This window comes from Nipponia nippon, unplaced genomic scaffold (genome assembly GCF_047370975.1).
Source record: "Nipponia nippon isolate SJK-2023a ecotype South Korea unplaced genomic scaffold, ASM4737097v1 scaffold_5, whole genome shotgun sequence".
NCBI classification, from domain to species: Eukaryota; Metazoa; Chordata; class Aves; order Pelecaniformes; family Threskiornithidae; genus Nipponia; species Nipponia nippon.
In genome coordinates, this window is record NW_028262369.1 from 70,818,618 (window position 1) to 70,846,172 (window position 27,555).

At 40.1% G+C, this 27,555-nt stretch overlaps 2 protein-coding genes across 6 annotated transcripts in view; one reads left to right on the plus strand and one right to left on the minus strand.

The window, feature by feature from the left end:
* Positions 1-204: 204 nt before the first annotated feature.
* Positions 205-9,623, minus strand: WDR12 (WD repeat domain 12). The gene is made up of 13 exons (XM_087734633.1): positions 9,493-9,623; positions 9,312-9,406; positions 7,927-8,021; positions 7,153-7,259; positions 6,141-6,256; positions 5,584-5,738; positions 4,754-4,799; positions 3,862-3,947; positions 3,524-3,664; positions 3,309-3,414; positions 2,354-2,486; positions 1,445-1,517; positions 205-688 (listed from the first exon to the last, which is right to left on the minus strand). Exons 1-13 carry the CDS (start codon positions 9,531-9,533, stop codon positions 611-613), a joined length of 1,272 nt encoding a protein of 423 aa, XP_087590759.1. The 5' UTR covers positions 9,534-9,623; the 3' UTR covers positions 205-610.
* The window catches only part of CARF (calcium responsive transcription factor), a 30,554-nt gene continuing 12,552 nt past the window's right edge, over positions 9,554-27,555 (plus strand). For 3 of the 5 annotated variants that reach the window (XR_015699294.1, XR_015699293.1, XM_087734629.1), the window contains exons 1-7: positions 9,554-9,718; positions 14,476-14,597; positions 16,131-16,400; positions 17,531-17,651; positions 19,965-20,094; positions 21,637-21,721; positions 26,151-26,340. Coding sequence is in view for 3 of the 5 variants with exons in the window: in XM_087734629.1 (XP_087590755.1) it covers positions 16,194-16,400; positions 17,531-17,651; positions 19,965-20,094; positions 21,637-21,721; positions 26,151-26,340 (733 nt within the window). In the remaining 2 variants the exon portion in view is untranslated. Of the gene's footprint in view, positions 9,719-10,022; positions 10,097-14,475; positions 14,603-16,130; positions 16,401-17,530; positions 17,652-19,964; positions 20,095-21,636; positions 21,722-26,150; positions 26,341-27,555 lie in introns of those variants that run through there. The other 2 variants (XM_087734632.1, XM_087734630.1) reach the window with 2 other exon arrangements.

Genomic DNA, 27,555 nt, shown 5'->3' on the forward strand with positions numbered 1-27,555 from the left:
CAACAAAAAATGGAATATTTCATCTGCCAGTAAGTCTGTCAAGTTCCTTTATATCATACCATTTGCACTGCAAACATACTAAGTCTTCAGCCTAGAAAGAAGCCTGGGTTCATCAATTAAGGACCTAATTGTAAGAACTGCCAACAGCCATACTGAAAGGCGAGCTGAAGTCTGATTTTTATCTGAAGTGAAGCACTAAACCAATGACCTGTAGATAAAAGCTTTATTTTTTTCTCAAGGGAAAGCAGGTAAACTCAAAAAATAATTTAGTCCAGTGAGTAATTTTTCTGTAAGTATCAGGAACAGTTTACCCCTTATTAAAAGGGCTATACAAATAGTCATTTAAAAAATGTTAATTCAAAGCCATCAAAAAGGGAGGAAACGCCCTTTGCTTTGTTTCACACTAATCATATTTGTAACTGCTTGTTGCCATTTTTCCATGACAAATATGGATATAGGTTACCAATACAAAAAACAGGAACAACAGTTCCCTGAGCAACAAAAACCTCCTTTCTTCACATGTTGGTTGTGTAGAGATGCTAACAGAGAGCAACTGCTGCAAAAATCCTTTTTTTTTTTTTTTTTTTTAAAGTCTTCTGGCTGGTGACCTTCATGCTCCAACATCAGAGGCTGTAGCTGGGTATCTGTAGCAATACAGTTTGTTGTCTGCACCTCCACTCAATAGCAACTGATGAGAGGAAAAGAAAACTGTGATTAATATCAGAACTAAGCAAAATACCTACACAAATGTTGAGGACTGATTTTCTTTCCTTTGAAGACATAAAAAGAAGTAATGAGTAATGAATAATGAACTGTTAACGCATGACTAAAACCCAGAATCAAAGTGCAGAAGCAACCTTGTCTCTTCTCCTCCTCCTAAAATTAGAAGCAAAGTTTTTGCAGGAAAATTTCTAAAGCTTTTCCTGCCTTTTACTGAGAACAGGAGCCACACTGAGAATCTTGAACATCAGCAAAATGTTGTTTTCCCATTTTATAGACGTGTGTACCACTACAAGCAGAAGAGCTTGCTATAGAGGATTATATAGTTTCCCCCCTTCTACACGTACTGCCATGCCCCAGCTGTCAGTTCATGCTGCTGCTTTAGTCTCCATGGCAGCAAATGGTACCTTAGAACATGTATTTTCTCAGCAAGGTGTGGTGCTGTTCTCATGTCTCTCCTTGTTTGGAACATCAGTGTAACGCCCACTTAATGCTACAGAGCTTAAACTCCCATCCTACTCCTTTGCACAGTACCATGGGAAAGTGCTGCAGTGCGTATGACAATAACACCCAGTTATCAACCCAGTATCAACCACAGCACAACTAAAACTTCCTGTTCTCTTCTATCGTTAAGCATAAAGGAAAAAATAGTCCATGACTGCTTTTAGCCCTCTTCCTAACCACCACCCATATAAATTGAGTAACTTGTTCTTCAGGTTCTTACCCCTGCTTCTGTCCAGTCCACACACAAAACCTTGTCTTCATGAGCAGCCAAGTCATACAGAGGAGCTTTGCAACTGGTAAAACACAGGTATTTACAGTCACACATTTGAAGTTACGTGAACAATCACAGAAAACAGAATTAGTCTCTGGAAGAAATACTATCACAATGCTATCAAACAGATGTGGTCTAGCAGTTATAAATACTTTCAGAGTACAGGTATCTACCGTCTGTGACGTTTTCTCTGCTTTCTCCAGAGCTGATCATATCAGTGTTAACCTCTCTTACACCCCCAAAGAGAAAAGTAGCAACGTCTTTCACCTGCTTGCAAACTACCTTGAGACTGAAATTTAATCAATCTGCTTGTTAGGAACAGTTTATTATATAGTTTCCTTCTTCCGTGTGTGGATGCTGCTCGACTGTGTGTGTTTTCCAGAAAAGCCATTTATGTCTTCTGAATGCAAACCATTTCATTGCTTGGAAATTTGTAATGAAAGGCCTGAAAAGAGTATCAAGTGAAACTTCGCACTGTTAGGCTCATTCCTTAGAAAGAGAGTATATTTTGTTCCTTGAAATAGGGGAATTGTTAGCAGACCTTCTGCTGTTCCTCATCCCAGCAGCAATGTTATGGTTGCTGCCTTCTGCGTGTCAATCAATGCTGCTGTTAACGCCAGGTAAGTCCTGTGTTGGAACACCAAACAGCTCACTCAGATGTTAAAGCACAGGTCCTCTGGTAGACTACAAGTATTTTTCTCCCTTTCGTTATATGCTTCACTCCTAAAATCTAGAGGATTTTCAAAAACACCACAGGTGTTTCCAATGAATGTCTCAGACTGCTTTTGCTATTTCATTAGGTTAACTGACCCAGTAAGCTTACATGCCTTTGAACAGCAAAGAACACGTTTATTTTACCTCCTTGTGTCCCAGAGCTTCACAATGTTGTCCAGAGAACCAGAGATCAGCTGATGTTCGTGGGTAGGTGACCACTTCACAGATGTCACCCAGCCTGTGTGAGATGTCAGAGACAGGAGAACCAAGGAGCCATCTGAACAGAAAAGGGGGGGGGGGGGGGGGGGGGGGGAAGACATCAGTAGATGCCAACTGAAACCAGCACTTCTAAGATGCATACAAAATCCAGTGAGAAAAGCAGTCAGCAACATATTTGTGTTCAAGGTAAGTGTTTCTCCCACCAGTAATTCTAACTTTAAGAATCAAAGTGAACTTTAAACAAAAATAAAAGCCACACAAGTTCTGGAGGAAAAAAAAAAAAAAACCAAACCAAAACAAACCAACCTCAGAATGTATTTTCTTGTCACTAAACTCTCTTTTCAAAGACTTTTGAAAAAAGCGAACAACAAAAAAAAGCTTTTATTATTAACATATAAGAAATACTACTGTTAAACTCTGGATTAGATTTATAGAAGCTAAACAACTAAACAGTATATGAAATAAATCTAGTAGGCTCAGTCCTAAGTTATCCGCAATCCTGTCGAACATGGCACCACTCTATCTTAACAAACTGACTACTACTTCACTTTAATGATGGTCCGACCAACTTAGGTGTGAACCTTACAAAAAAAAAAAAAATCCAGACCTGCAACTGCACAGTTGAGCATTCATTAGTAAGTTTAAAAAAAAAAGGGGGGGGAACCTAAGCCAAGTTAGTTATCTAAATTTTTAGGTGAGAAATCACAAGAAGTCTTGCACTGGATTACAGAAAATAGATGTAATCTTTGCACTTAATAAAAGCCCCTAAATGGCTTGTTTCAAGCAAAGAGACCAGAAAACAGTTTGTGAGATGTCTCCCAACAGGGAGAAGTTCTGATTTTGAAAAAACAACTTTGAGAGCATATGTGTTTTAGCTCACCTTTGCTGCGAGGATCCCATAGTCTAATATGTCTGTCAGTGCTCCCGGATGCGAGGCGTCGACACAGTGGTGAGTAGGAGACAGAATTAAACACTTTGTTTCCTGTCTGTCAGAAAAGAAAATAGTAACTCTCAGAGAGGTGCTACTATTTTGCACAACTATTTTCTTTGAGCTGGACTTCCGCTGAACCTACAGACAAAGTATAACGATCTCACCAAAGTTGATTTGAGATCTCCAGTCTCAGCGTCCCAGAGTTTAATGGTGTGGTCCCACGATGCACTGCAAATTTCTTCAGCATCTGTCCACAGCACAGAGGAGACAGCTTCTGTGTGGCCAGAGAGGGTTGCCAGGGGAGTCTAGAATTTAAAGGTGAGAGGAGAGTAGATTGAATATTGTCAAAAAATCTATTCTTTCAACAATTAAAACTATGTGTCTGATCAGCCTGAGACATATCACCAGAAGTTTTCACATAGTTACTTTTAAAAAAGAGAAATTATTTTGTGTGGCCACTCTTCTAAAATAAAATCCTGGACAAACGTGGAGCTCATCTTACCCTTGTTAGTCCCAACTGTTCAGTTTTCTGCTTCTTCCGTGGTCTGTTAGCTGCTTCTTCCATTTCATCCTCTTCATCCGTAGGCACTGCGACAGAAGACAGTCAGACTTGATCTAGGGGCTTTTGAATTGCATTTCCATATAAGTAATTAAGCAAAACCCCATATTTACAGTACGTAACCTGTCTATGGTGCATGAATATTTTAACCTTACACCTCTGATCAGATCAGTATTATCTCCATTTTGAGCAAGAGGAAAATGAATGCAAATAAAGTGATATTCTCCAGGTCACACAGTTTTAAGATGAAGTCCAATGAATTTTTAAGACCGTCCTTACTCATGGAATCTTCCAACAGTAATTCACATGTGTGATAAACACAATCTTTCTTTTAGATACAATACCTACATATATACTCCCAAACTGAAAGAATATGACTTGAACAGTGAAAGAAAGCATTCAGATCAAATGGGATTAGTCTACATTTCTAGAGAAGGCCTGGTCATCTTACTCTCCTCCATATTGTGGTGTCAATAATAGAACAGGAAAATTACCCACAGACTTTTGATTTGTACGAAGTCTATACTGAAACCTGCATATTTATATAAATCCATTAAAAATAAACAAAAGAGATAAAGCAGTATGTTCTGAATAAAATAAACATCAGCATGCAGTTGATAACCATATCTGAAATTGCGTTACCAACCAAACCAGTAACTTAATATAGTGATGTATAGCCTTACAAAGCTTACAAAAAAAAAAAAAAAAAGTTCTAGCTTGTTTTTAATATTACAGACTCAAATTTTCGTAAAGTATTCAGATATTCATCTTTCAGGTTGTTGCAAGCACAGGTTTTTTTAAGAGAGCCAAGAATCCCAGCTTACACTTATCTTACCTGCAGACCAGATCTTTAACATCTTATCCCAGGACCCACTGCAGAACTGTATGAACAGAAACATTTTGTTAAAAGTCGATCCAGACACACCTTGTAAGCCATACTAAATACACTTCCTGCTTAAAAAATTAACCAGTGGGTTATAACACATGAAGAACAGTGCTGGGCTCCTAAAAAAAAAAAAAAAAAAAGTTTGGCATAGATCAAATTATTCTTTTTCCTTTCTTTGCAGGAAAATTATCTACAAAATATCTCTTTATTTCCTTCAGCACCAAAATGTTTGACTTTAACCTGTCTGATATTGAGTCAAGCTGGGAGCAATGACTCCACCTTTGGTGTGAATGCTCTTACCTGTTGAATTCCTGGATAAAGGGAAAGGACCTGACCTATTCTACCACCTGCTTTTTCTGAGTATCACTCTGGAAATTTTTTCCTCACCAAAACTACTGTGAAAATTTAGGTCAAATTTGAAAAGAGTTCATTATAACGCAAAATTCATGTGCGTTAAAAGTAAAATTTACTTAAAAATAAACATTCAACTTCACTCACAGAAGTCAAAAGTGGCAGTATAATGGCTTGTGCTATCTAAAGTCACCTTCAGCTTTTTGTGATATTAGAGGTTAAGTGCATCCCTTTGAAAAGATGGCCTAGTGTTGATATAGCACTCCTAATCCTCAGTAACCACCATTTATAACAAGACTGGAAACTTAACAGTGTGTCACTCATAATAACATGATGACTAGTACCTATGCAGGGACAAAAAGACAATTTTTGAGATACAGGCTGCTAACACCCCAAAAGACAGAGATTTCTTTCCAGGAGTCACTCACTTTAGTTCTCGTGCAATCAACAGCTATGGAGTCTACACTCCCAGCATGTCCCCTGCAGCAGTGAAGGGCTTTCACTTTGTTTTTCTCCACATTCCACTCCCATAGCAGGATAGTTTGGTCCATAGAAGCACTGAGCAACAGGCACGATAAACTATCTGAGGAAGAAAAAAAGTGATGTTCACACGCAACTCAGCTTTCCAAAGTCTTTATAGTCTATATATAATTGTTCTAGTCAAAGAAGAAATAGCAGATAGATAGAAACTCGTACAATATCTCAGTTTACATTCATGTTACCCTGCAAGTACAATTAATATAAATATACATACCAGTATTTGCTAATGAAGACTGCAAGGTGGATAGACAATGTACATGTTAAACTAAGCATACTCATTACTGTTAAAGGACTGTTTTACTCTCACCATGGCTTCATTTCTAACACCACTGACAGAGATCGAAATAATTGTAGCATTTAGATAGTTAAATATTCATGGTTAAGGAATGCTGACATTTCTCCCCCAAAAAATCAAACTATTATTACTCCCCTAATATATACTGACCTTGCTTCACCCATGCCACATCCTTCACTACTTCTGTATGCCCAGCTACTGTCATGACGGATTTTCCTTCCAAAGACCAGATTCGTGCAGTCTGATCGTAGCAGCCAGTTAATATCCTACAGGGTACAGAATTTGAAAAATTATCATCTTTAAAACCAACAATGTTTTTATGAAAAAAAAGCCTCAACGAGAAACATGGAAAAATATTAGCATAGTAATTGGTTAACTGAAATGAATTCAAAATAAAGCTACTTTGTGTGTTAAAAAAAAAAAAAAGAGAGAGTTTGGAAAAGTAAAAAAATCTTTTTGTTACAGAGCAAAGCTTCATTAAAACCTACAACTGCAAGGCTAGGAGTACAGGCCAAAAAGAAAAGCAATGCAAGTACAGCATATTCTGGTAGGTGAGACTTAAGATCGCTTATGTTGTTAAAAATAAAAGATCATTTGTTGTTTGTGGTATGTTACTGGAGGATCTCAAAGCATTTTCAAACCATTACTTAATATAGAAACATTACCTAGTTGATTGGAAAATGGATGTGAAAATACAGTAGAAAAGGACAACTATGGTTGGTTGTTTTTTTTAAAGCAAAGCTCTGCATAAAGGTACACTATTATATTTGTTGCTAATGAATGTCACATTTGAAGTCAAGGGTTTAAGTTAAAAAGAGAGATAAGGAAATCTTGCTGTCCTTTAAGAGAAAGAATACTAAACAGCATTTGTATTATCCATTTGTATTAACAGTATCTCATGTTCAGTGACTCTAGCTGTTTTCTACTTGTGTTAAAGTCACTGTCAGCATCGAATAGAGATGCTAAAACTGAACTGCTTACAAAAGCAAGTAGGTGACTGACTTGACAGGTTAAAAAAAAAAACAAAAGCAGAGCAAAGAAGGGGGGAAAAAAAGCCCCAAATTATTAAAGCGACAGAATAGCACTCCATTTGACACCATGGAGTCCTCTGCACACAACAGGAATAAGCAAGACAAAACTTAGAATTGGCTTAGTGCAGTACCATTCTTCAGTGGCTTGAACAGAACTGATCCAGTCATCATGGAAGATGCATTCCTCTGGCTGAGGGGCCATATATTTCTCCACATACTCTATTTCCACCACTTCTTCCTGAGCTCACAGACAAAATGCTTATTTAGTGTGTTGTTGTTGTTTTTTTTAATCAATAACAGTAATATTTAACTGTAGTGTGGTGTAAATATACCAGTTCATTGGGCGAAGATCTTGGTATCCAAGTCCTTTGCCATGTTAGTGGAATTAAAGTCTTTAGAAAAAAGTCTCTGAATTATATTGCTTTCCATATTTTTAATCAGATTACTATTAATAGCAAGCTGGAAGCAACAGCAAATAATTTCATTCTTCTCAGGTTCTTATTTTTCTGTATTTACCCATATAAAACTGGTGTCTAAAATACTTCACAACATTTTCTAGAGGTACTACTAACCTCTCCCATTATTCCCCAATGTAACTAATAGAGTAGGAGACAAAAATATATTAATGATGAACTGAATAAGACAAGAATTTTCTCTCTGAACTGTATACAGACAACAGATTGGATAATGAAGTTCCTTGCACAGTCCCATACTCTCTAATCACTTTGCAGTTCAGAATGGATTTGAACATACAGGGAATTCTCCTGGGAAAGTCAGAAAAGAAATAAAACTGAGCAAGGAAATCTACCTAGTCAGGATGACAGTGTAATACCTAAATCAAATTGAAGTAAACTGGCTAAATCTGTTCTACTGTCCAAGACGGGGAGAGATTGAGTATGACTTACCGTGGAGATATTTTCCATTTCCATGTGCGTGACAAGCGGCATACGCAAGAACTGGCCATTGATAAGGAAGTCAAATTCCACATATTTGAGATCCGCTGAAAAAAATTTAGAAAGAATCTGTGTTCAGGTGTCACTGTTTGATACCATCAAGTACAGCATCATTCTGTGAATGGTTCAGGAGAATGGAGCCAGCAAAAGGTTAAAAAAAAACAAACAAAAAAACCCCACTCTACAAAACAGTTGGTTTCTTCTCCAGTTTTTAGTGGGCAGCCCATGAATTTCACAGGATTCTGTGAGTTAAGAGAGAAGGAAAATTTGCTGTTGGGGTTCAAAGAGTTAAGTTTGCCTCTTATTATTAACATATTAATTTCTAAATCCTTTTCTCTGTAGCTACGTCTAATCAAACCCCAGTGGCACCTCATCACTTTCTGTATGGAGCTTGCCACTGCTAGCCCACATCTTTGTCATCACTAGCTAGAGCACTGTATTTGAGGCAGCAATAGGAAAATCCTACGAATTTTTGGTTCGTATTTCTCCCTCTGTAATGGCATAGTTGACAAAGGCCCCACATTTTGACAAGAGCATTGCACTGTGCACTAGTTTTCTATTCAAGGTCGTTTGCACTTTCATGGGTTAAAAGCAACACGCAGAAATCTCAGCAGGTTAAGATACAATTAGTCTAGTTTCTTATAGAAAATGGGATTTTTCAATAACATGGCACAGGCGTCTTTCCCCCAAAAATCTTTCAAGTCAGTCAGGCCCATTTCAGCTAGTGCTGACAGAACGGCTGAGCCTTTCATAAAAAAAGCCTTTCATAAAAACCCAGCCTTCGGTTTCATTAGTTCTTTTCCCAGGTTTTGGGGAACACTTCCATTCCGATCTGTGGGGGCAGCTTGGTCTGCGGTGCTGGGCACACACTAATCCAGCCCTTGGAGCGGTTCTCCTGGGACTGCCCACCAGCACTGGCATCTGCTGAGTTTCAGATCAAGCTCAAAGAGGGCCTTACTCTGCACACCCAGCCCAAAACATCAGGGCAGGCCCGGCTCAGGCTGAAGCCTGAGCCCACCGAGGGGCCTGTGGGTGCCAGGATGCTGCTCCTGACCCCGACAGCACGTTTCTTTCGCCAGGCCCGCCCTGAGCCGCCCCGCTTGCGGCACCACGCAGTGCAACGGGCCGACTTCAGCCAAAGCACGACCCTGAGTGGCGTGGGGCAGCTCATGGCAGAGCCGCAGCCTGCGCCCTGCCCTGGGGCGCCTGGCCAGAAACAGGGGGATGAAGCGGAACTCGTCACCTCTCGGCAGAGCGGCTCTGAAGGACAGGCCCCTGCTCGGGGTTGCTCTGAGCTCCCTCTTGGGAGAAGCGGCCGCCCCCGCCCCGGCACCTACCGTTACCGGCCGCCAGCAGCTTGTTGATGAGGTGGCTGAGGTCGGTGGTCTCGGAGGCCGCGGGCACCGAGAAGGGGACATCCTCCACGGCGTACCTGCGGGCACACAGCGCCGTTACCGCCTCCGCCTTACCCCCACCTCACACCCCCGCCACCCCCACCCCGGGCGGGCCTCCCCTCACCGGCGGTTCTCGGTGCGGAACCGCGCCGTGAGCTGCGCCATGCTGCCGCTGCGCCACGCGGCCGCGTTACCGTGGAGACCACAACGCCCAGCCTGCCCCGCGCGCCCCGGCTCCCGAGAGGCCGCGCGCCGCCACCTCTCCCGGCGCCCTCCGCGCGCGCTCCTTCCCGGCTCGAGGGCGCGTGCGCTGAGGGGCGGTTTGCATGGCGGCGCCTGAGGGAACCGAGGTGCGGTTGAGTAGAGCTCTTCTGGATCCGCCGCCGCTCCCCGGGGGGGAAGAGCGCGGCACGGCCCACGGCGGCACGACCGTGCCGCCGTGGGCCGTGCCGCGCTCTTCCCCCCCGGGAGAGCAGCGGGTGGGGCCCGCGCTTGTGTGTCCCGCCCCGGGGCTGTGGTGCGGCGGGGTGTGACGGGGGGGGGGGGGGGTGGCGGCGGGCGCAGGGGACGGGGTGCCCCCCCGTTCCCCTCAGGGCCGGAGCGTGGGGCACTCGCAGGCCCATGCGCCGCTGGAGGCGGGGGTCCGGTGCCTCCCCCTCAGCCGGGGGCCGCCTTGCTGCACCCCCGGCCGGGCGGTGGGGCGCGGTAGCGGCTTTGCCCCCGCGGCGGTGAGTAGTTCCCCGTGTGGGGCTGCGGCGTTCTTCTTGGTCTGTGTCTTCGTGGTGTAACTTGGGTTGTGTTTCTGTGCATGTAAAGTGACCCATCAACAGTAACCTTCCCACTAAAAGTAATAAACCCCACATGCAGTGGACGCTAAAAGAAGCTGTGAGTGGATTTGATTTTTTGGGAGAAGGCTGCTTGTGTGACTACCTACCTGCCGTGCGCTTGGTTTATATATCTTTTTTTTCCCTGCCTTTTTGACAGTTAACTTGTGGCCCCTCGGGGAAGAGTGGAGCTTTCCCTGTGTGGTGATTCAGGTCCGGGCAACCTGTTGGAGCGGGCAGGTGTTGAGGCTTGATGTTTTGTGAGACTCTGAAATCTCATTCATTTCTTAAGTGTACTTAAAAGATCTAACATTGTTTGTCAGAGTAATTGACACAGGTGCATTTTCCAAATACGTGTGCTAGCTACACAAAAGTGATTTACTTGAGAAACCTTTTAGAGCAGGAGTCCGCAGATCTGTGCATTCTTAATACTATCTGCCTGCTCTTCCATGACAGAGATAAGCTAAATCTTAAACCTGATACAAGTCAATATAAAGCTAATTGTAACCCATTTACCTGAGGGTATCACTATGTCCTAATTTCCTTTCTGTTATGTTTTACTGTGATTCGTGCCCTTCATAATGGTGGTAGAGAAATGTCACCAGAGGTAGCTGTTTCAGAGAGAGTGTTTGCTTGTTGTAAGCTATGCAATTATCTTAAATCTTTTTATAAAACCTCTGAAACATTTCATGGAAAACACAAAAAAGATTGTTGGTGAGGCATTCAACTGTATGTATTTCCTGTCAAGAAGTATAAATTAAAACCAGAATGGGCAATATTGCTATCAGAAGTGCTGAAAACATGAACTTGCACATAAAGCTTTGATTATTTTTTTTTTTTTAAATGGGCATGCAATGAAGATTTGAAGCTTGAAAAATGTAAGAGAATTTCCTCCTTCCTGCCCCGACAGAGTACTCCTAGCTAGGGTGTGCTTATTATCACAATGGACTTACCTGTTTTTTACAGTTTAGGTTTTTCTTCTCATGACTAAAATCTTGCAATAATGACTCAGTGTTAAAATAATTAGCTCTGGGATTTTGAAAGGCAGTACTTCCCTTTGAGATCTGGCTGCATGTTGCCTTCACAAGGAGGCCTCGTAACTGAGGGAAGGCAGAAGTAAGCATTCATACAAGGTCTTAAAATTATGTCAGGCTGGAACTGCTTTTAGTTGGTAGGTATAGCTATTACCATAGAATAAAGAATCGGAGACAACAAAGTACAGAAATCTAATACTCTGCCTTAAGGCAGGGCGGAGATGTGACTGGTCAATAACAGGATTTTAAAGTAATGGTAGTTTGACTTTTCTGTTAGTGTCTTTAAAAGCTTATATATTAAGAATCAGTATGTGGGCTTCTGGATTCGAGAGGAGATTGCAACCATTATGAGAAAGGTTCACCTCAGAGTGGGCATTGAAATCCTGTTCCTGTTGAGAGTACCTGATGTTATACAAGTTGTGTCTGTGGATGACAGTCAGTGAGAGCCTAGCGTTGCAAGAGGTGCCCCTGGCTTTGCAGCTGTGTTATCGTGGGAGTTCTTGATGGCTAAATAAATGGAGATGGGACTGCCTTTTGTGTTTTGCTAAATGATCTTGAACTATCGGTGCGTTTGTCTTTGGAAGTGAACCACTGATGGTAGGCTAGATTGCAGCGCATACTCTTTGCTCTCTTGAGGATCCTGTCTGTAAGACCCTGCATAAAATGCTTACAATGGTTATCATATTTGCCTGTGCTAGCAGTTTCTGTGGCTGCTTGCTCTCTTTGTAGACTTGAACCAAGGATAGCAATGGCCAGGTTTCCCTTTATTTTGAGCAAAGTCCTTCCCAAATGGAGGCAGGGTGAAGGAAGCAGTCCTATGGTGTCAAAATGCACTCACCCTTCAGTTGGTAATGGCCTTGGAGTAGTGGACTTCACGGAGTAGTGGACTTCACGGAGAGCAGCCTGCAGAGTGGTTTGGGTGGAGTTGCATTAAGGCTAAAGCTGAGGCATGGAGAGCTGCCTGTTTGATGTGTGCACTGAGGGTACAGCGGTTGATTCCGTTTTACACTAACATTAAACTCCCGCATTTCTCCTTCAGCCCATTGTTAAATGTGGGCTACAATGGTGTAACATTGGAAATTTTTGTGGCACTTATGTAAAGTGTTTATGAAAAGAAGAGATACTTGTATCTTATTTACTCATTCGTGACAAAATATTCATACATATATATGTATACAGGATTTAACTGTTTCGTTTGGGGAATTTGTTAGCAATATTTCTACAACTATAAAATTTCTTAACTATGTATGTACTTGTACTGTATCTGTAAAAGTATATTTCCTTAAGACAAAAAAAAAAATCTGTTTTGTTTGGGGTTACACAGCACTTAGGTTAACGAAACCTGGATGATTAAACCATGAAGTTCATTGTCCGGTACGATGTGCATGCCAGTGGTTTGCCTGGGTTAGAACAGTGATTAGACAAAGTCACAGGGCAAAACCGATAAAACTTCAGGTATTTCTGGGCTGCTTCTAAGAGGAAGCTGAATAAATATCACTGTATGTTTACCCTACTGCTGTCATTTTTCCCCTGAGCTTTATTATTAACCAGTGTTAGATACAGGATATTGGGCTACTCGTGTCGTTGGTCTGTCCCAGTACAGCCGTCCTTATGTTCTGTAGTCGGGTTCCAGCACGCTCAGGGTACATGCCATCGTTATCTCTGGAGCAAACTTCTTCAGTTTATCTCAAAGAACTAAATGTGCTGCATTGGGAAAACTGACATATCTTCTTTATGTCTTTTAACTGAGGGGAAATGGTTGAGTGATGATGAAATCTAGTTTTCTGTCCTTTTTTCATTTGCTGCTAACATGCTTCAGACATTTTAACTGAAACATCTCATAATTGTTCTCAGATCCAAAGCTACAAAATATTTGGTAAACGTGAGGTAGCTTCATTTGGAACTCGGTTTGGAGTGTCATCACTTGAAAATTGAATGGAAAAATAAATCTGCTTTAGATTAAAGTATTTAGTATATTGAGCATATGAGCAGCTTAACCTCACAATGTTGTTTGTATCAGCAGAATGCTTTATTCATCTTCAAAAGCCAAGGAGATGTGGATTTACTTTGCCTGTGGTCCTTTATATCTTTGCAAAGCAAAATAAATGAGTGCTTCCAGGGTTGTACAGTTCTTTTCAAGTGACTCTCTAGCCTTTTACATTCTCCTTACTAAAGCTGTAAATGATTGAAATATCACAGCCAAGAAAGTCCATCTCAAGGAATTGACTATGTGGTGTGGTGAAGAAGATAAAGCTGGTAGGAGTCTTGTGGTAGTATAATGCTGCCTGTCTTTAAAATAAATACTGAAGGGAAAAATCCTCAACACCTTTCACCCTCCCTCACCCCAAACTACAGGAATTAAGTTTTCTTCTATTCAGTTTGGCATATTATGTGTAGTTTAGCATATATGTACTCCAGTAATGTATGGTCCAAGTTAATTTGTCATTTTGTCTCGTTGCTTATGAATATTTAGGATTGGTCACTGTCTTGGTGAAAGCCTTATCCTGTAGATGTGGCAATTCACTGTCCAATATTCTCTGTTTGCTTGAAGGTTTATAGTGGGCAGCTGAGCTCCTTGAAGTACTTTTCTTTGGGATAGGAGGTAGATCTCTAAAGTGCTGGGAGCTCTGTCTTTTTGTCTTTCATCACTTGATTAATGCCAAATTTTGTTTTGGATATCTGGTGTGTTTCCTGCCCAAAGCTTACTGCTGTAGGCTAACAATAGTAATTTTATTTCATTTATATGTTGTTTTATAACCATTTAAAACAAATGTAATTTACTTCGAGATGGCTGCATGACAGAGTTGGGTAACACAAATCCTGTCTCTTGATTATGGAAGTAGACGACCGATATATTTGTAAAGCAGTGCTGGCATATCTTTAAATATCAAGTGTTCTCTAGATGTGTATGGTTGTTAGTTGAGTGCTTGTGGATGTATTTAGATGAAAATCATGAGAGTGTGTATGTGCGCTTTCTATCTGTGTGTGCAATGACAAGTCAAACAAATTGTCTTATCCGAGAGGCTACACTATATTCCTAGAGCAACACACTGAAATTTTTCTGCAGCAAGTAGTAAAGCGATAGAGGCAAGGGTTTCTTGAGGGCTTTGCTGTTAGCGTGCAATGGTGTTAGAACTTGTAAGACTAAACTTGTAAGACCAAAAAAAAAAAAAAACAAAAACCTGCAGCAATGTCTTGCTTGAGGCTAAAGTACAGAAGACTGAAATAAACTTTTGTAACTTTTTTCAGATCATCTTGTAATGGAAGAAAATGGAGCTAACCATGACATCGCTATGGAAGGATCTAATGATTTGTTCATAGGCAACTGTAATAGTACAGGAGAGTCAGAAACAAATGATCGGATTTTTCAGGTGAGGTATGAATGTCCTGTCTTTGTAGATGCTTTCTTTACGTCCTCTCTGATGAATTTACAGTATGATATTTCATCAACGTGGTTTTTCTTTCCTTATAGTAATACATTGTGTCTTTTTAAAAAAGTACAAAAGTTCCTTCCCTTAGATTCTTGTGCTATTCAGTTTTGAACTGATGAATATCCAGATGTTATGTGTAATGACAACCTTTAGTAATTGTATCAATAGATCTTGTTATAGTGCTGAAGAAATATAGGTTTTATTGTGTTAACAAAATCCTTTAATAAAAGAATACTTGATGACATGCCTTGGAGTAGTGTTCAGAACACTTGAAAATCAGGTCAAATTGCTTAGTGACCAAATGTGGCAATTAAGAATCCAGGGACACAGGACATCTGTGTAGCTATTGGGGAGGGGCAGTCTTTAATGTATTTATTATCAAATGTTGCTAGATATTCCTGGTCAGAGAGATTTCTGTGCATAAATGTTCTGCAGATTACTTCTAACTAACATAAAATATCATTCAGGTAGTCATTTAGTAGTGTGCTTACGGTCTCTGCACAATGTCTTTCACAAAACTAGTGCCATTTATTTGTTGCTGCTTTTCTGGCGTAGTTTACAGTAGACCGTTTCGGCACAGAAGATTTATACCTGCAGAATTTTTGAGGTTACTTGGCCCAGGTCTGACTTTAATAAAAAATTTAGAAACATTTTTCCCTACTCTTTGGATTTGTAGTTTACAAATTTTTGCAGCAGAAATGTCAGAGTTGTTTGTGTGATTGCTGCAAGAGATGCAACAAATTGCATTGCTTGCATTGGCCAAATGACAGCCTGACGTGATATTTTACACAAGGGCTGCCTATTTTCCATTATTTTTACATGTTTAATATTTGAGTTGTCAGTTTCAACAAGACAGATATTTGTGCTTAAACATGTAAACATAATGAAAATGGGATGTGCTGTAAGACCTTGATGCTGCAAGCTTGATGAGAATAAGCTCTGAGTACCTATTTTTTGAGACTTGCAAAATCTGATACTTGATCTTGCACTGTGTAATTCTTGGACTTGAATTGGTGGTTTTGTGTTGCTTGTGTTTCTTCTGTGGTAAAGAATTAAGAAAGTGTATAGAGATTTTTTGTCTTCATAGCTAAATGCATGCATCTAAAGGCTGAGTGGAATAGTATCTAGGATTTCTTTTGAAGTCAAATCAAGTTGGTGGATGTTTTACAGTTTTGTTTTTGGTATAAGTTCTCTCAGTTTCTGGGTAGACTTGAGATATTTTAAAGTCACGAGTGGTCTTGGGGAACAGATTTTGGGCACAAGGGATTTTCTTTCCCTTTAGTAGAGAGAGTTTGTTCTAGGAAGCAGAAATATGAATACATTTTCAGCATGGAATTAGAAAAAAAAAAATAGAACTGCTAGTGTTAACTAGTAGCTTCTTGATCAGAAGGACAGGAGCTCCCTCTGAGTATACAATACAGCACACTGGTTTTAAACGCTCTTTTCTTTTTCTTTTTTTTTTTTCCCCCATAGAAATTGCTACTCAAGATTAAAATACATTTTACTGTGTTTCCTCTGTGAAAACATCTAACCTGCATGGATTCCAGGGATCCGTTGTTTGGACAGAGTGACTCTCCTGCAGCCTTGCCTATCGCAGTACGCCTCTTGGGCAGTTCATCATTGGCTGCGCCCGCGCGGCCACCCCAGCCACAGCCTCGCTCCGCAGAGGAGTTCCACCTGGTAGACCAAACCGGGCAGCATCTCTGTGAGCTGCAGCCCCTCGGAGGGCCCAGTGCGCCGATGGTGAGTGTGTCTGAAACAGGGCAGGTGGTGTATCACAGACGAGGGAGCTCTTTGAAGAACTCTTACATTGGTGCTTGTTTGTTGTAACAACAGCGGATTCAAGCTTTATCTCTAGCAACAAGGTGAAACTTTTCAGTGGTTCAGTTCATGCTCCAGTTGCCCTACCTCAGGTAGGCAAATCCTGTCTCCAGCTGTTACTAATTTTGTTAAACAACAACTTATGTCTTTTCTCATTATCAAGCCTGGATGTTATTGTGTGATGAGATCTCGTACTTCTACCGCTGCTGCTTTCTCGATATTCCTTGGATAAGTCTCTCTGTTTTTTTGGAGGGGATTGGAACGTTAGCAATAAGCTAACCCATTATGTCTCTTCTTCTCCCCTCTCCCCCAACTAATTTGCTTAAAACATCGCTTTGTAATTCTTAACACTTCTTTTGTAAAACGGTAACTCTCTCACCCAGAGGATTTGGTTGGCATGTGTTGTACTGGCACTAAAACACACTTCACCCTTTTAAAGTGTAATAAATCAGAAACAAGATGATATTTTATGTTATTCTAGGTTTTATAACATTGTTGGGAACAAATCCTTGGTAGTTATGGGAAAATTTACCATAAGGATTTGTTTAAGTTTTCCAGAATTCTAGGAGATTTCATTTACAATTTTTTTTAAAGTCCTGGAGCTTTTCTTGTATCTGCTTTTGCATAAAATGTTGCCTATAGAGGTCAGTTTCTTAGGGTTAAAAGTAAAAATTTTTATATGTTGTGTTTAATTCTGCTAGTCCATGAATGGGGTTACAGTGAATCCAGCTATGAATGGCTTTCAGGTTTTTGATAGCTTTAATAATAGTGTTGTAAATTTCAAATAAATGTGTAGTTCATTGTAGAATCTGGTAAGTTGTTTTTTTTCTTCTCCTTTAATCAATTGAAGGGTTATTTTAAAAGGGGGAAAGTAATTTTAAGCAACTGACAATAAGTAGGCAGTTTCCTTATTATGTGAAATCAAGTTAATTTACAGGCCCGAATTTCAACCAAAATATTTCCTGTTCTGGTAATAAGCAAGCCCAGTTGTGCTGCATGATGATGACCGTACAAACTGGTGCCATTCATGCTTTTGTGTGATTGCGTTACAGATGATTGTTGCTAGCCAGTCAGAAAATGGACAGGTGCTGCATGTCATTCCTTCTGCCCAGCCAGGAATGGCGCAAGTGATTATTCCTCAAGGTCAGCTTCTGGATGTGACCAGCACGCAGGGTGAGTTTAACCTGTTGGGACTTGAGGGTGTGTGTTCCTGTGACTAAGCACATCCTGCATGATCTCTTTTTAAGCACCTTGTTTGTATGTGTTTCCTTTCCTTTCCTTAGTCAGTTATAAGACAAAAATAGATACTTACTGAATCTGCTTTCTGACTATGAATCTGGCACCCCACACACCACATTTTCTGTGGACAAAAGCCTTATGAAATAAGAGCTATTATGCTCGATTTAGACACGTGATGGATAAATTGAGATACCAAGCACAAAGCTGCTTCTTGCCTTATTTACCATTAATAAGGATATTTTGTGCCGTCATACTGCTGTACTGTCAGCTCCAAATTTTCGCTGTCTCTTTACTTCATTTTGAGTGAAGTAGTTAATTCATGTAATGCAGATGGAAGAATTCATGTTCTTCAGGTCTGTTCCAGAGATGACTGGTGTTGATGCATCTTTTGTGAAGCCAGGAATGAAGTACCTAGGTAGAAATTCGGTTCCCAATGAAGAAAATGAGATGTAACTTTTACTTCATTGCTAAGTTTTTTCCCCTGTGTGTTCATGGTCATATTTTAAGTATGTGGTGAGATGCACAACTAGAAGTGCGAATTTTAAGCTTTTCTCTAGAAAAGGGACATACTGAAATCTGAAAGCATTGATTATTTATCTGCAAGCCTTGCTGGGTGGCAAAATGCCATGTACTAGTTTACACTCACAGAATAAGACTGAGAACTAGGTTGTCACATTTTTGTTAAACTCTCCAAGTTTTTTTTAAACTGTTTCTGCATTTGCTGTATAAAATTCTCAAAATCTGAGCAAATTCTCAAAATCTGAGCGCTAGTGCTCCTGTCTAATGACAGCTCAAAGGTAAGACTAGAGTCCTGATGCTGGGTGGATAAAAAAAAAAAGAGTTGGGAATCAAGTCATGAGGCAGCCTTTTTCACTTACAGTTGGAATATGGTTTCATGACCTTTCATTGAAAGGCTTGCTCCTACCCTAATGCTTATCCTTCCCTCCTTCTCCACCTGCTCTTGCAGGGGTAAACCCACTGTTTGGTTACAGTGTAGTCTTAAAAGACTTTAAGCTGTCTGTGAGCCTTCAGTTACTGAAGAGTTGCTGCTACTTTTTGTAGGCAATAAGTTGCAATAGTGTTTCTGTATTCCCATTTTTCATCCTATGTGGGGGCTCCCTGTTTGCGAATAGCTCAGTTTCACAGTATTTGAATATATGTTCTGCAACAGTGTTGTAGGATATTTTGTGCATTTTTGTGGGTTTTTTTTTGTTTGGGTTTTTTTTTCCCCCTAGAGACTTACTGTGTAAAAGACTTTGTAGTTATTTGATTTTTAAAAGACAGTTAGGAAGACTTGTCAGTGGTTTACTATGGAGATTAAAGGGGAAGAAGAATGGACTGTCAGCCCTTGAGTTTCACTTGCCTGCAGGTGGTGGTAATGCACGAAATGGCACAGGCTTCAGAGTAGACCTTAGTGTCTTAAGGGCACGTCTACGTAGAAGGAACCAGTTCTCTGAGCTTTGAGCCAGAGTGGTGTTACTCTGAGGTGTGCACTTATGAATCTTCTGCCACAAGCTTTCTAGTGGAGTAATTTCTGTACTGAGTCAATAGCTTATCACTCTCTCTCGGGATGGGGGAAAGAAGCTTTCATAATCGAAGGACAAAAATCCCGCATCTAAAGAGAGCACCCTTTTCTTTATGTTGAGACCAAAGTATCAAATGTCTGCTTTCACAGTTTTCTGTTATGTTTTGGTTTAACTATACACACAGGCTTCAATCTAACAGTATTTTTTGGCTTATGGATTATTCCCTGTTATCAAGAAAGGCTAAAACATTTGTTCTAACAGCTTGTCAGATTCAGTTACAAGAGGCCTGTTTCTTCTTGTTTAGGTGTTCTTTTCCAAGTACAAACCAGTATCGTAATCTCCTTTTTTCTTATGTTAAAAGCAGCCGGTATGTGATTTGCAGCTGAACAAAATAGTTGTGCAATCCTATATGGATTTGTGGAAACCTAAAGCAGAGTAATTTACAAGTTGTTCTGGTTATTTGCTTTGTTGTGGAAGGATTGATTAGCAGTAGCATGATTACCGAAGTCCTTGAGTACAAACAACCTTATCATGTGTGTCTTCATACGTGTGCCTAGAGTTTGAGTATTGATTCACAACTATTAAACTACTTTATCATCCAGAAATCTTATCTCGTACGTCAAAATGCTTGCTTTTCCAACAGACAGAGTTTAATCATAGCTTGTCATTTCCCCATTCTGAGTTCAGTTATTAACCAGGCGGATGTTTTATTTTTGCAAAGATGTTTCGGAAGAGAAGTGTGGTGATGGGAACTTGCAGACTGTGGCGGTGGCTGCTATAGCGGACAGTGCAAGCAGTTACATTCTTCATCCGCAGGCATCTCTCACTGTATCGAAAAAAACAACCACCAGGTAGGTCAGGAGTTAAAAGGATGAACAATCACTTTGATCCAGTGTTAGTACTGCCTTTTTTTCTTGCAGTTTCTTTTTGCAATGGTTATCACAAAATTACCATATAATAGAGGTTATGAAGCCTTAGTATTAGTGAATGGTGTGTTGCTAACTGTGTTTGCAGGAAGCTTTTTTTTATGTGCCAGAGAAGTGGAAAAAGCAATTAAAGTACCTGTATTTGAGAGATAGTTGGATATATTCTGACCAGAGCAATAGGTGGGCATTTAAAGTAGCACAGTGCAAATTACTGAAATTACTCCAAATAAATACTGATAGTGCCACCCAAGAGTTGAGAGTGATTCAGTGAAGAAACTGCAGGGGAAGTTGAAGTTTGAGGGAGCAGAGTTTCTTCTATATTAAAACCTATATAAACCATCCTCCCACAAGAAGGGTTGATTGGAGAGATTAATTTTTTAGATAGAGATTTCAATAGTTGGCATTAACAGGGAGAGCCTAATCTTTGTTCTCTGGATAACTTCTTCAGCTTCCTTTCATAAAATATGAGAAAGCAGGTGCCAACAGTGTGTTTCGGTGGAACACGTAGACAGGCAGATTGGTTAGCAAAGTTTCTAAAGTTAAAATAGTTACCTTTTTCTTCTCTTGATATCGACCTGATTCTGTCCCTGTGCTAAGTGATGCCTACTATTTTAATTCCTGAATACTCTTGGATTCTTTTTTGCTTAAAAACAACCCCAAAAACCAAAACAACAAAAAAAACCTCAAACCAAAACCCCACAAAGAAGATGTCTGTCCTGTGGGGACTGCAGGCTGGCTTTGCATTGGTTTATGCTCTTTTGAAATAGAGACATGGAAGAGGTTGGAATAATCTCACTACAGCACAAATTAGACATATTCAAGAAACATTTAAAGTGAAGAGAAACAGTTTGTGAATGGATTTTATGAACACAGTCTGTACATGTTAGAAAATAATCCTGGAAAAGAGACGTATTTGTACGGACAGGAGGTGATGCACTTGAGTTTTGCAATAATAAACGTTGAGTAAGCATTGTTTCTGCCCCAGGATTTAGGGAATGGAGAAACTAGATACTTAAAATAGTTATTGGAGCTGGTTTTCAGTAATTTAAAATATACTGAAATTTGCAGCATTTAGCAAGTGTTTGATATTGGTTTTAATCTTTAGCATTCTAAAATCAGTCTTTGTAAGAAAATTATCAGGACAATCAATTGGTCTATTTCACCGTGTTTTGTCTGTTGTTGTCAAGCAACAATACTGTGAATACTGAATGCTCAGAGGTCTTCTTGAATGTAGAAAACAGTGGGTGTTTTAAATATTTATATCTACTGTGAATATTTTAACAATGAAATAGAATATGGGGAAAATGAGCCCCATTTTTTTAAGGCAAGTTGATACAATATCTGGTTTTGATCATATGCTGTAGGGTTATACATAATGCATTGATCTGTTACCTGTAGTTGAGACTAAATTGTTGCTTTCCTGAATGTCTGTATAGACTTTTACAATTTTTTTTTTTTTTCCCCAAGGGTAGTGGAAGATCTCTTTCCCAGCCCTCTCCAGCCATTGCCACCAAATACACCTGCATGGGCACGGCGTCTCAGGAACTGTGAGGTGGGCTGCAAAGCATTCTGACTTGATATTTTATCATCTAGATCGAAGATATTGGTCCTATTCCATGAAAGGAATAATGTTCGTAGTTGTAGAAGCAGTGTTCAAGCTTCCTGATATTATGAGATAGTACTGGTACTACTGGTACTACTAATGCTATGGAATCCCTTCCTTTTTTGGGAATACTGGAGTAACTGACCATCAACAGCTTCTGAAGCAAAAAATGTGCTTCTGAAATCTCGATGCCATACAGTGCTGGAAAAAGCCACTGGTCCACACTTTGTGTGCTGTGTTAGAGTTCGCTCTTGAGCTACAGTGCACACTCTGTTGTCTTCTGTTGAGCAAACTTTTTTGTTGCCCTTAGTGATCCATTAATTAAAGAATAAAATTGTTTTTGTATGGCCTAAGTCTGCAACTGTTCATATTGGTTTATGTTGTCACTTAGAAATCAAAATCCATGTGACTTGCCAGGGTCAAGTCTGGGACTTGACAGAGCACCTTAATGTCAATGTTTTACTAGGGATTTCTATTTTAGGTATTCTCACAGGTTTTTGGTAGTGGTTTTTGATTTGGTTTGGTTTTCGTACCAGCATGGTTACTCGTGCTTGGTTTCTTTTTTGTTAAAAAATGCTCTGTCTTTATTCCCTATGATGGCTTTTGACCTAAACAGAACTCTCTTTATTTGCATGTTGTTAGATGTCTACAGAACTGTCCTGATGACTGGGACGATATCAACAGCTAGAATGCATCATGAATCACTTCAAAGGAAGGGAGGGGAGATGGGAAGATTCTTGAGAGATCACCTATCCCTTCCTCCTGCTACCAGACTCTTCCTGATAGATGTTGATTTTACTTTCTTTTAATACTTTTTTTAAAGAAAAATTCATACTCTTTCTAGCTGGTTCACCTCTTTAGATATCCCTACCATTTGAGGTTTTTCTTATTGGCTTGGCCACTGATAACTGGAATTTGCAGTTGCAGGGACTTAGAAATGAAATTTCTTTCTGTATCTGCTTAGAAATAATTTTTAAATTAACTAAATATATTAATCTGTTCCTCTTTTTTGTTATACGCCTTTTATTTCATATAAACGGTATTGTCCACTATTATACCAACTTAAACATTAAGAGGTCAGAAAATCAATAACGCTAATTCTTCCATGGTCAAGATACTGTTTTCACAGAATAAATGAGTCAATTCAAATGGCCAGTTAGTTGTTACAGTCCAGTAAGATTTATAACACCTGTTACTGTGTTTTTAGCACTATGTGGCACATAGTTTCTTGTCTTAACATCAATGTAATGTAGCTTATCTGAATCATTTATTATTGTTTTCATTTTATAGGAGGACTTGTATTATGGTCTGCTTGGTCTATATGAATCTATTACAAGAAATTTCACCTGCAAATTCACAGCAGCAGCATTTATAGAAGAGTTCTTACTTTTAAAGAAAAGGAAATCAAAATACTGTCTGTTTGGATGTGTTCTGAGGATATAAACATCTGCCTCTGCTGTTCAGCAGAACTATTGCCTGTATGCATTAATCCTCCCTGTTCCTTTAAAAAAAAAATATTTTGTTGCTGTTCTCCCTGCAGAGTCAGCTCATCCAAGCAGGAATAACCCAAATTCTCTTTCTCCTTGTGTGTTATCAGTAGAGTTGCTTTGCTGAGTTTGTCAGTTACACAGTGTAAATCCACTGGAGACTGCTAGGATCCATGTGCCTTTTCATGGGCACAGACTAGAGACAATGGGATTTTGAGGTGTCATTTATCTTTCAGGTGTGACTGTCTTGCAGAATGTTTTGTTACTAGTAACAGGATAGAAGGGTCCAACTGGTATTTGGAGATCTAGCAGGTAAATGTGGCAACTCACAATTCCACTCTTTCAGTCACTTGCCAGAATAGAAACAGACAGCGTGGAGGTTTGTGTGAATTTCACAGAAGATGCCAGCAGGTGAAGCCATGGCGTAGCCTCGGTACGTGCTGCCAATCATGTATCCCAGGGAGCTGGCCAAGTCTGAACTCCAAAGGGCAATGACTCCTTTGGCAGTTGGTACTGCAGGCAAACACAGAGCAGTAAAAGCTGCAGCTGTCCAAAATTAGCACTAAGCTCTGTGTTTGGTGGTGATTCCCTGACTGCCTTGAAATGTTCAGCTTATGCTTGCTGTGCCTAGACAGTGTAATGCCTCAGTATCCTGCTGTTAGTTTGCTCAAGGAAAACTGTAGTTTTGGTATGTGTGCTTCAGTATAAGCTTTTATGTACACTTGCTGAGATGAGGCCAGGTGAGAGAGAAGGAGTTGCTCCGTTATTTGGCTTGAAGCTTGGCTGGAGTTAAAGGGTTAGAAACTATCGGATTACTTCAGGGTAATTACATTGTTAATAAAAAGTAGATTTTAAACAACAACAAAAAAAGTTATTTTCTATAACCTACTTAGTTTTCGGTGGTCTGATCAGAATGTGTTTCCAGCATGTGTCAGCACACTGAAATAGAGTGTAATTAAAAACTGCATTAATTAATCAACTGTACAAAGCTAAGTTCATATATTTGTCTGGGGCAGATGGTCTCATTTGTCCATTTGTTCCTACTTGGGAAGCTCCTAGAGAGCGGGGATCTGGTGTGCTATATGTTTTTCTTCTTGTCTTCCCCTCCCACCAATTTTGGGAAAATGATCTATCTTGTGCAGAAGTAAAGCCAAATAGGAGACAGTGCCTTAACTGTTATCACTACTTTTCTGGCACAATAGTTTTATCAGTCTTCTCTTATCTCCCTAGAATAAGGGACCTATGTATAGTGACAGGACACAATGACCTATGTATAGTGACAGGAATAAGATGTGGAAGGAAAAAATGCTGATCACACAGTATTCACTGTCTGGAGTGGTACTGTAATCCCTCTTGCAAAAGGAGGCATCCCCCTTGACAGGTTTCTGTAAGGAAGGTACTTTGCTTCTCCTGGATTTTTCAGATCAAGTTTTGGACAGAAATGTTATTTATAATTTCTGGCCAAACACTTGCCAGCTTCTCTTTCTCAGCACAGCTGTGTGAGTGCAGCCTGTGTAGACATTCTTAACTGCTGGAGCAGTGTGCTTGCAGCACAGTCAGCTGCTGAAGTGCAAGCAACTGGTAGCTCAGAATGACTGATGCAGCCGGTGTGTACATAACCCTCTGCTTTTGGGCTTGCGCTAGCAGCAGCACCATGCTGGCCCAGTTCATTCACAAGATCTTTATTTGTTGACTTTAGGTCTTGCTAACCACAGACATTTTGTTTTTCTTAGGTGACTATGAGGCAGGTTTTATGCAGTTGTCACTGAAGTATTTGTGCGATAATGGTCTTGGAGAGACACTGTTGCTGCTTTTGTTGTCAGTATTATTTAAACATCTGGCTGCTCTGTTATTGAAGGTGGCAAAATAGATCCATCAGACCTTAGTACTTACTCACCGTGCGTTTGCCCCACAGGTATGCTGTAAGGCTGAGCTGGCAATCTACTCTGGGTGTTACTTCCAGCTGCTTGGTCAGCCTGGTCCAGAGCTACAAATGAACAGAAGTGAGCATGGCGTTCTGAATTTGGATGGAAAGCCTTTCTCTGTCCCAGTGCTTTCGCTGTTTTCTGGCTGGCCCTGGTAGACCAGCACTGAACCAGCTGTGGTGGCTCTGAGTAGCTGAATAGCTGTCACAGGGGATGTTGCAAAGGCAGCAAGTTGTTTGTGGGCTTTCGGGGGTTTTTTGTTTGGTTTTTTTGTTTGTTTGTTTCTTTTTTACTTTGAGTCAGGTTACACACAGTTTTTCTGGAGTTGCCCAGAGCTTAGCAGAGTTCATTGAAACTATCATCAGTTTGCATGTGGCAAATCTGGTATATTGTGTTTCTGTGTATTGTTGAGAATCAAGAGTGCCTTGAAGATTGAGAGGGGTATTCATGAGACATTCAATTCCAAGTTAGTGCACTAAGTGGGTGAGGCGGTTACTGGTGGTATAAGCAGGTGTATTCTGCTCCAGCTCAGTGCAGTGTGTGTGTGTTAAAGTACATGCATAGATATTTTTTAGTGCTTCAGAGATTCTCTGTGGTAATCAAGTGAAAATATTCGCCTAAGGCGAATTTGTTTAGGAGGTGACTAACTGAAGCGTGTGTTGGGGGAGTGAAGTTGTCCTATGGAAATCAGAGTTGGCAGTAACTGTAATCTTTCAGGGCTTCTTCATGTACTTAGGGTCTTTTGAGTGCTGACAAACTCCTGACCTCGGTGGGGACTGCTCTGGTGTTAGATCCTATGGTAAATCTATTTGTGAGGATAATAGTGTGGGGAAAAAAAACATGAAACACCAAAAATCTGAGCCTGTGTCCTCACCTGCCAGAGCCCCTGACTGCTTTTGTTTTCTTGTGTAATGTTCAGCAGTCAGCTGGGTGATAATCCTATTATTTCACCTCCTTTCCATGCAGAAAATTGGGGACTCGTACCGCGGCTATTGTGTGAGCGAGACAGAATTAGAGAGTGTTCTAACGCTACACAAGCAGCAAACACAAAGTGTGTGGGGGACGCGCCAGTCTCCAAGCCCAGCCAAACCCGCCACACGGTTGATGTGGAAATCTCAGTATGTCCCATATGATGGGATCCCCTTTGTCAATGCAGGTAACTAACTTTTCTTTTAATAACTACTTTCAAAATTTCAACATCAATTGCCAACTGGCCATAAAGAAGGATCTTTATGGTGTTGCTTAGTGTTGACAAAGTCAAGGCACAAACATAAAAAAAGAGCAGCTTGGGTGACACTCTGAAGGAGCTTGTTTCCCTTAAACCACAGGCTTGTGATTTGTTGTGATTAATTCCTTTTGTTCTTTAGAAATAAATCAGCTATGTACCATTTGATGGGGGTTCTTGTGATGAGATCTTTAGATGGAGGTCCCATCTGCTCTATCAGAATGTGAAAGTTCTCATAAGGGTAAGAGCTTGTTCGAGTATTCTTGCCTAACTTGGAGATCCTTTGAAGAGTTTGTTCCACAGGAGCCAATAAACTATTCAAACGGCACCATTTAAAAAAATTAAATACATTTAAAAAGCAAAATAAACATCAAATATCTCAGCAGACAGATTTTTTTTTTTTAAATGAATGTGCAGGCTTTACAGGTTGGTAATTACATACTCAGCTCATGCAATGCGTATGTGAAATTACTAAGCGTTCATTCAGATATGAAATGAACAGGTTTTAATTGTTATATAGAGATCATGAATGACTGGAATGTAGGTTATGTGCCTGTTTTTTTCTTTTTTTTTTATGAAAGTAACTGAAAAATTGAAATGTTAGCACTAGTTTTAAAGCTTCAGCCATAAATCGTGAGGTATAAGAAAGCTAAGAAAAAAGCCAAAACAACTTACACTTTTATTTTTTCCCCAAAATGCATATGAGACATCTTCAGTTTCCTGTAAGATCTGCCTGATAAATTAGTTGCCTCACAGTAAGATATTTAGAGCAAAAACACATGTAGATTTTTTTTTTAGTGTTGTAGACTAATAAAGACTCAGATAATTAAGCTGTAATATTTTTTGCTTTGCTCGGACCCCCAAACAGGCATTATGTGTATTTCTAACATGTTGCCTTTCCAATACATTTAGATTTAGCTTATAACTTCTCTATGAAATTAATTAAAATCCTTTATACCTGTAGAGCAGAGGCTGTAAATATGATTTACTGAACTGCAGTTTAAATCCCAGATAACTGAATTCTAAACTGTGCAGGACAAAAGTGTTGTTCTTGAGGAATTTATCCCTTCTGCATAAGTGGAACCAATCTGTGATACCTTCCTTGTTGTGCTTCAGCTGTGGGGAAATATAGAGAAGGTGGGTAGC

Coding starts and splice junctions, on each gene's coding strand:
- WDR12 (XM_087734633.1), bottom strand. CDS start 9,533: ATGGCGCAGCTCACGGCGCGGTTCCGCACCGAGAACCGCCG. Junction 5,739..6,140: donor TGTGGCATGGGTGAAGCAAG/GTCAGTATATAT, acceptor TTTCTTCCTCAG/ATAGTTTATCGTGCCTGTTG. Junction 1,518..2,353: donor AAGCTCTGGGACACAAGGAG/GTAAAATAAACG, acceptor GTGTTTTACCAG/TTGCAAAGCTCCTCTGTATG.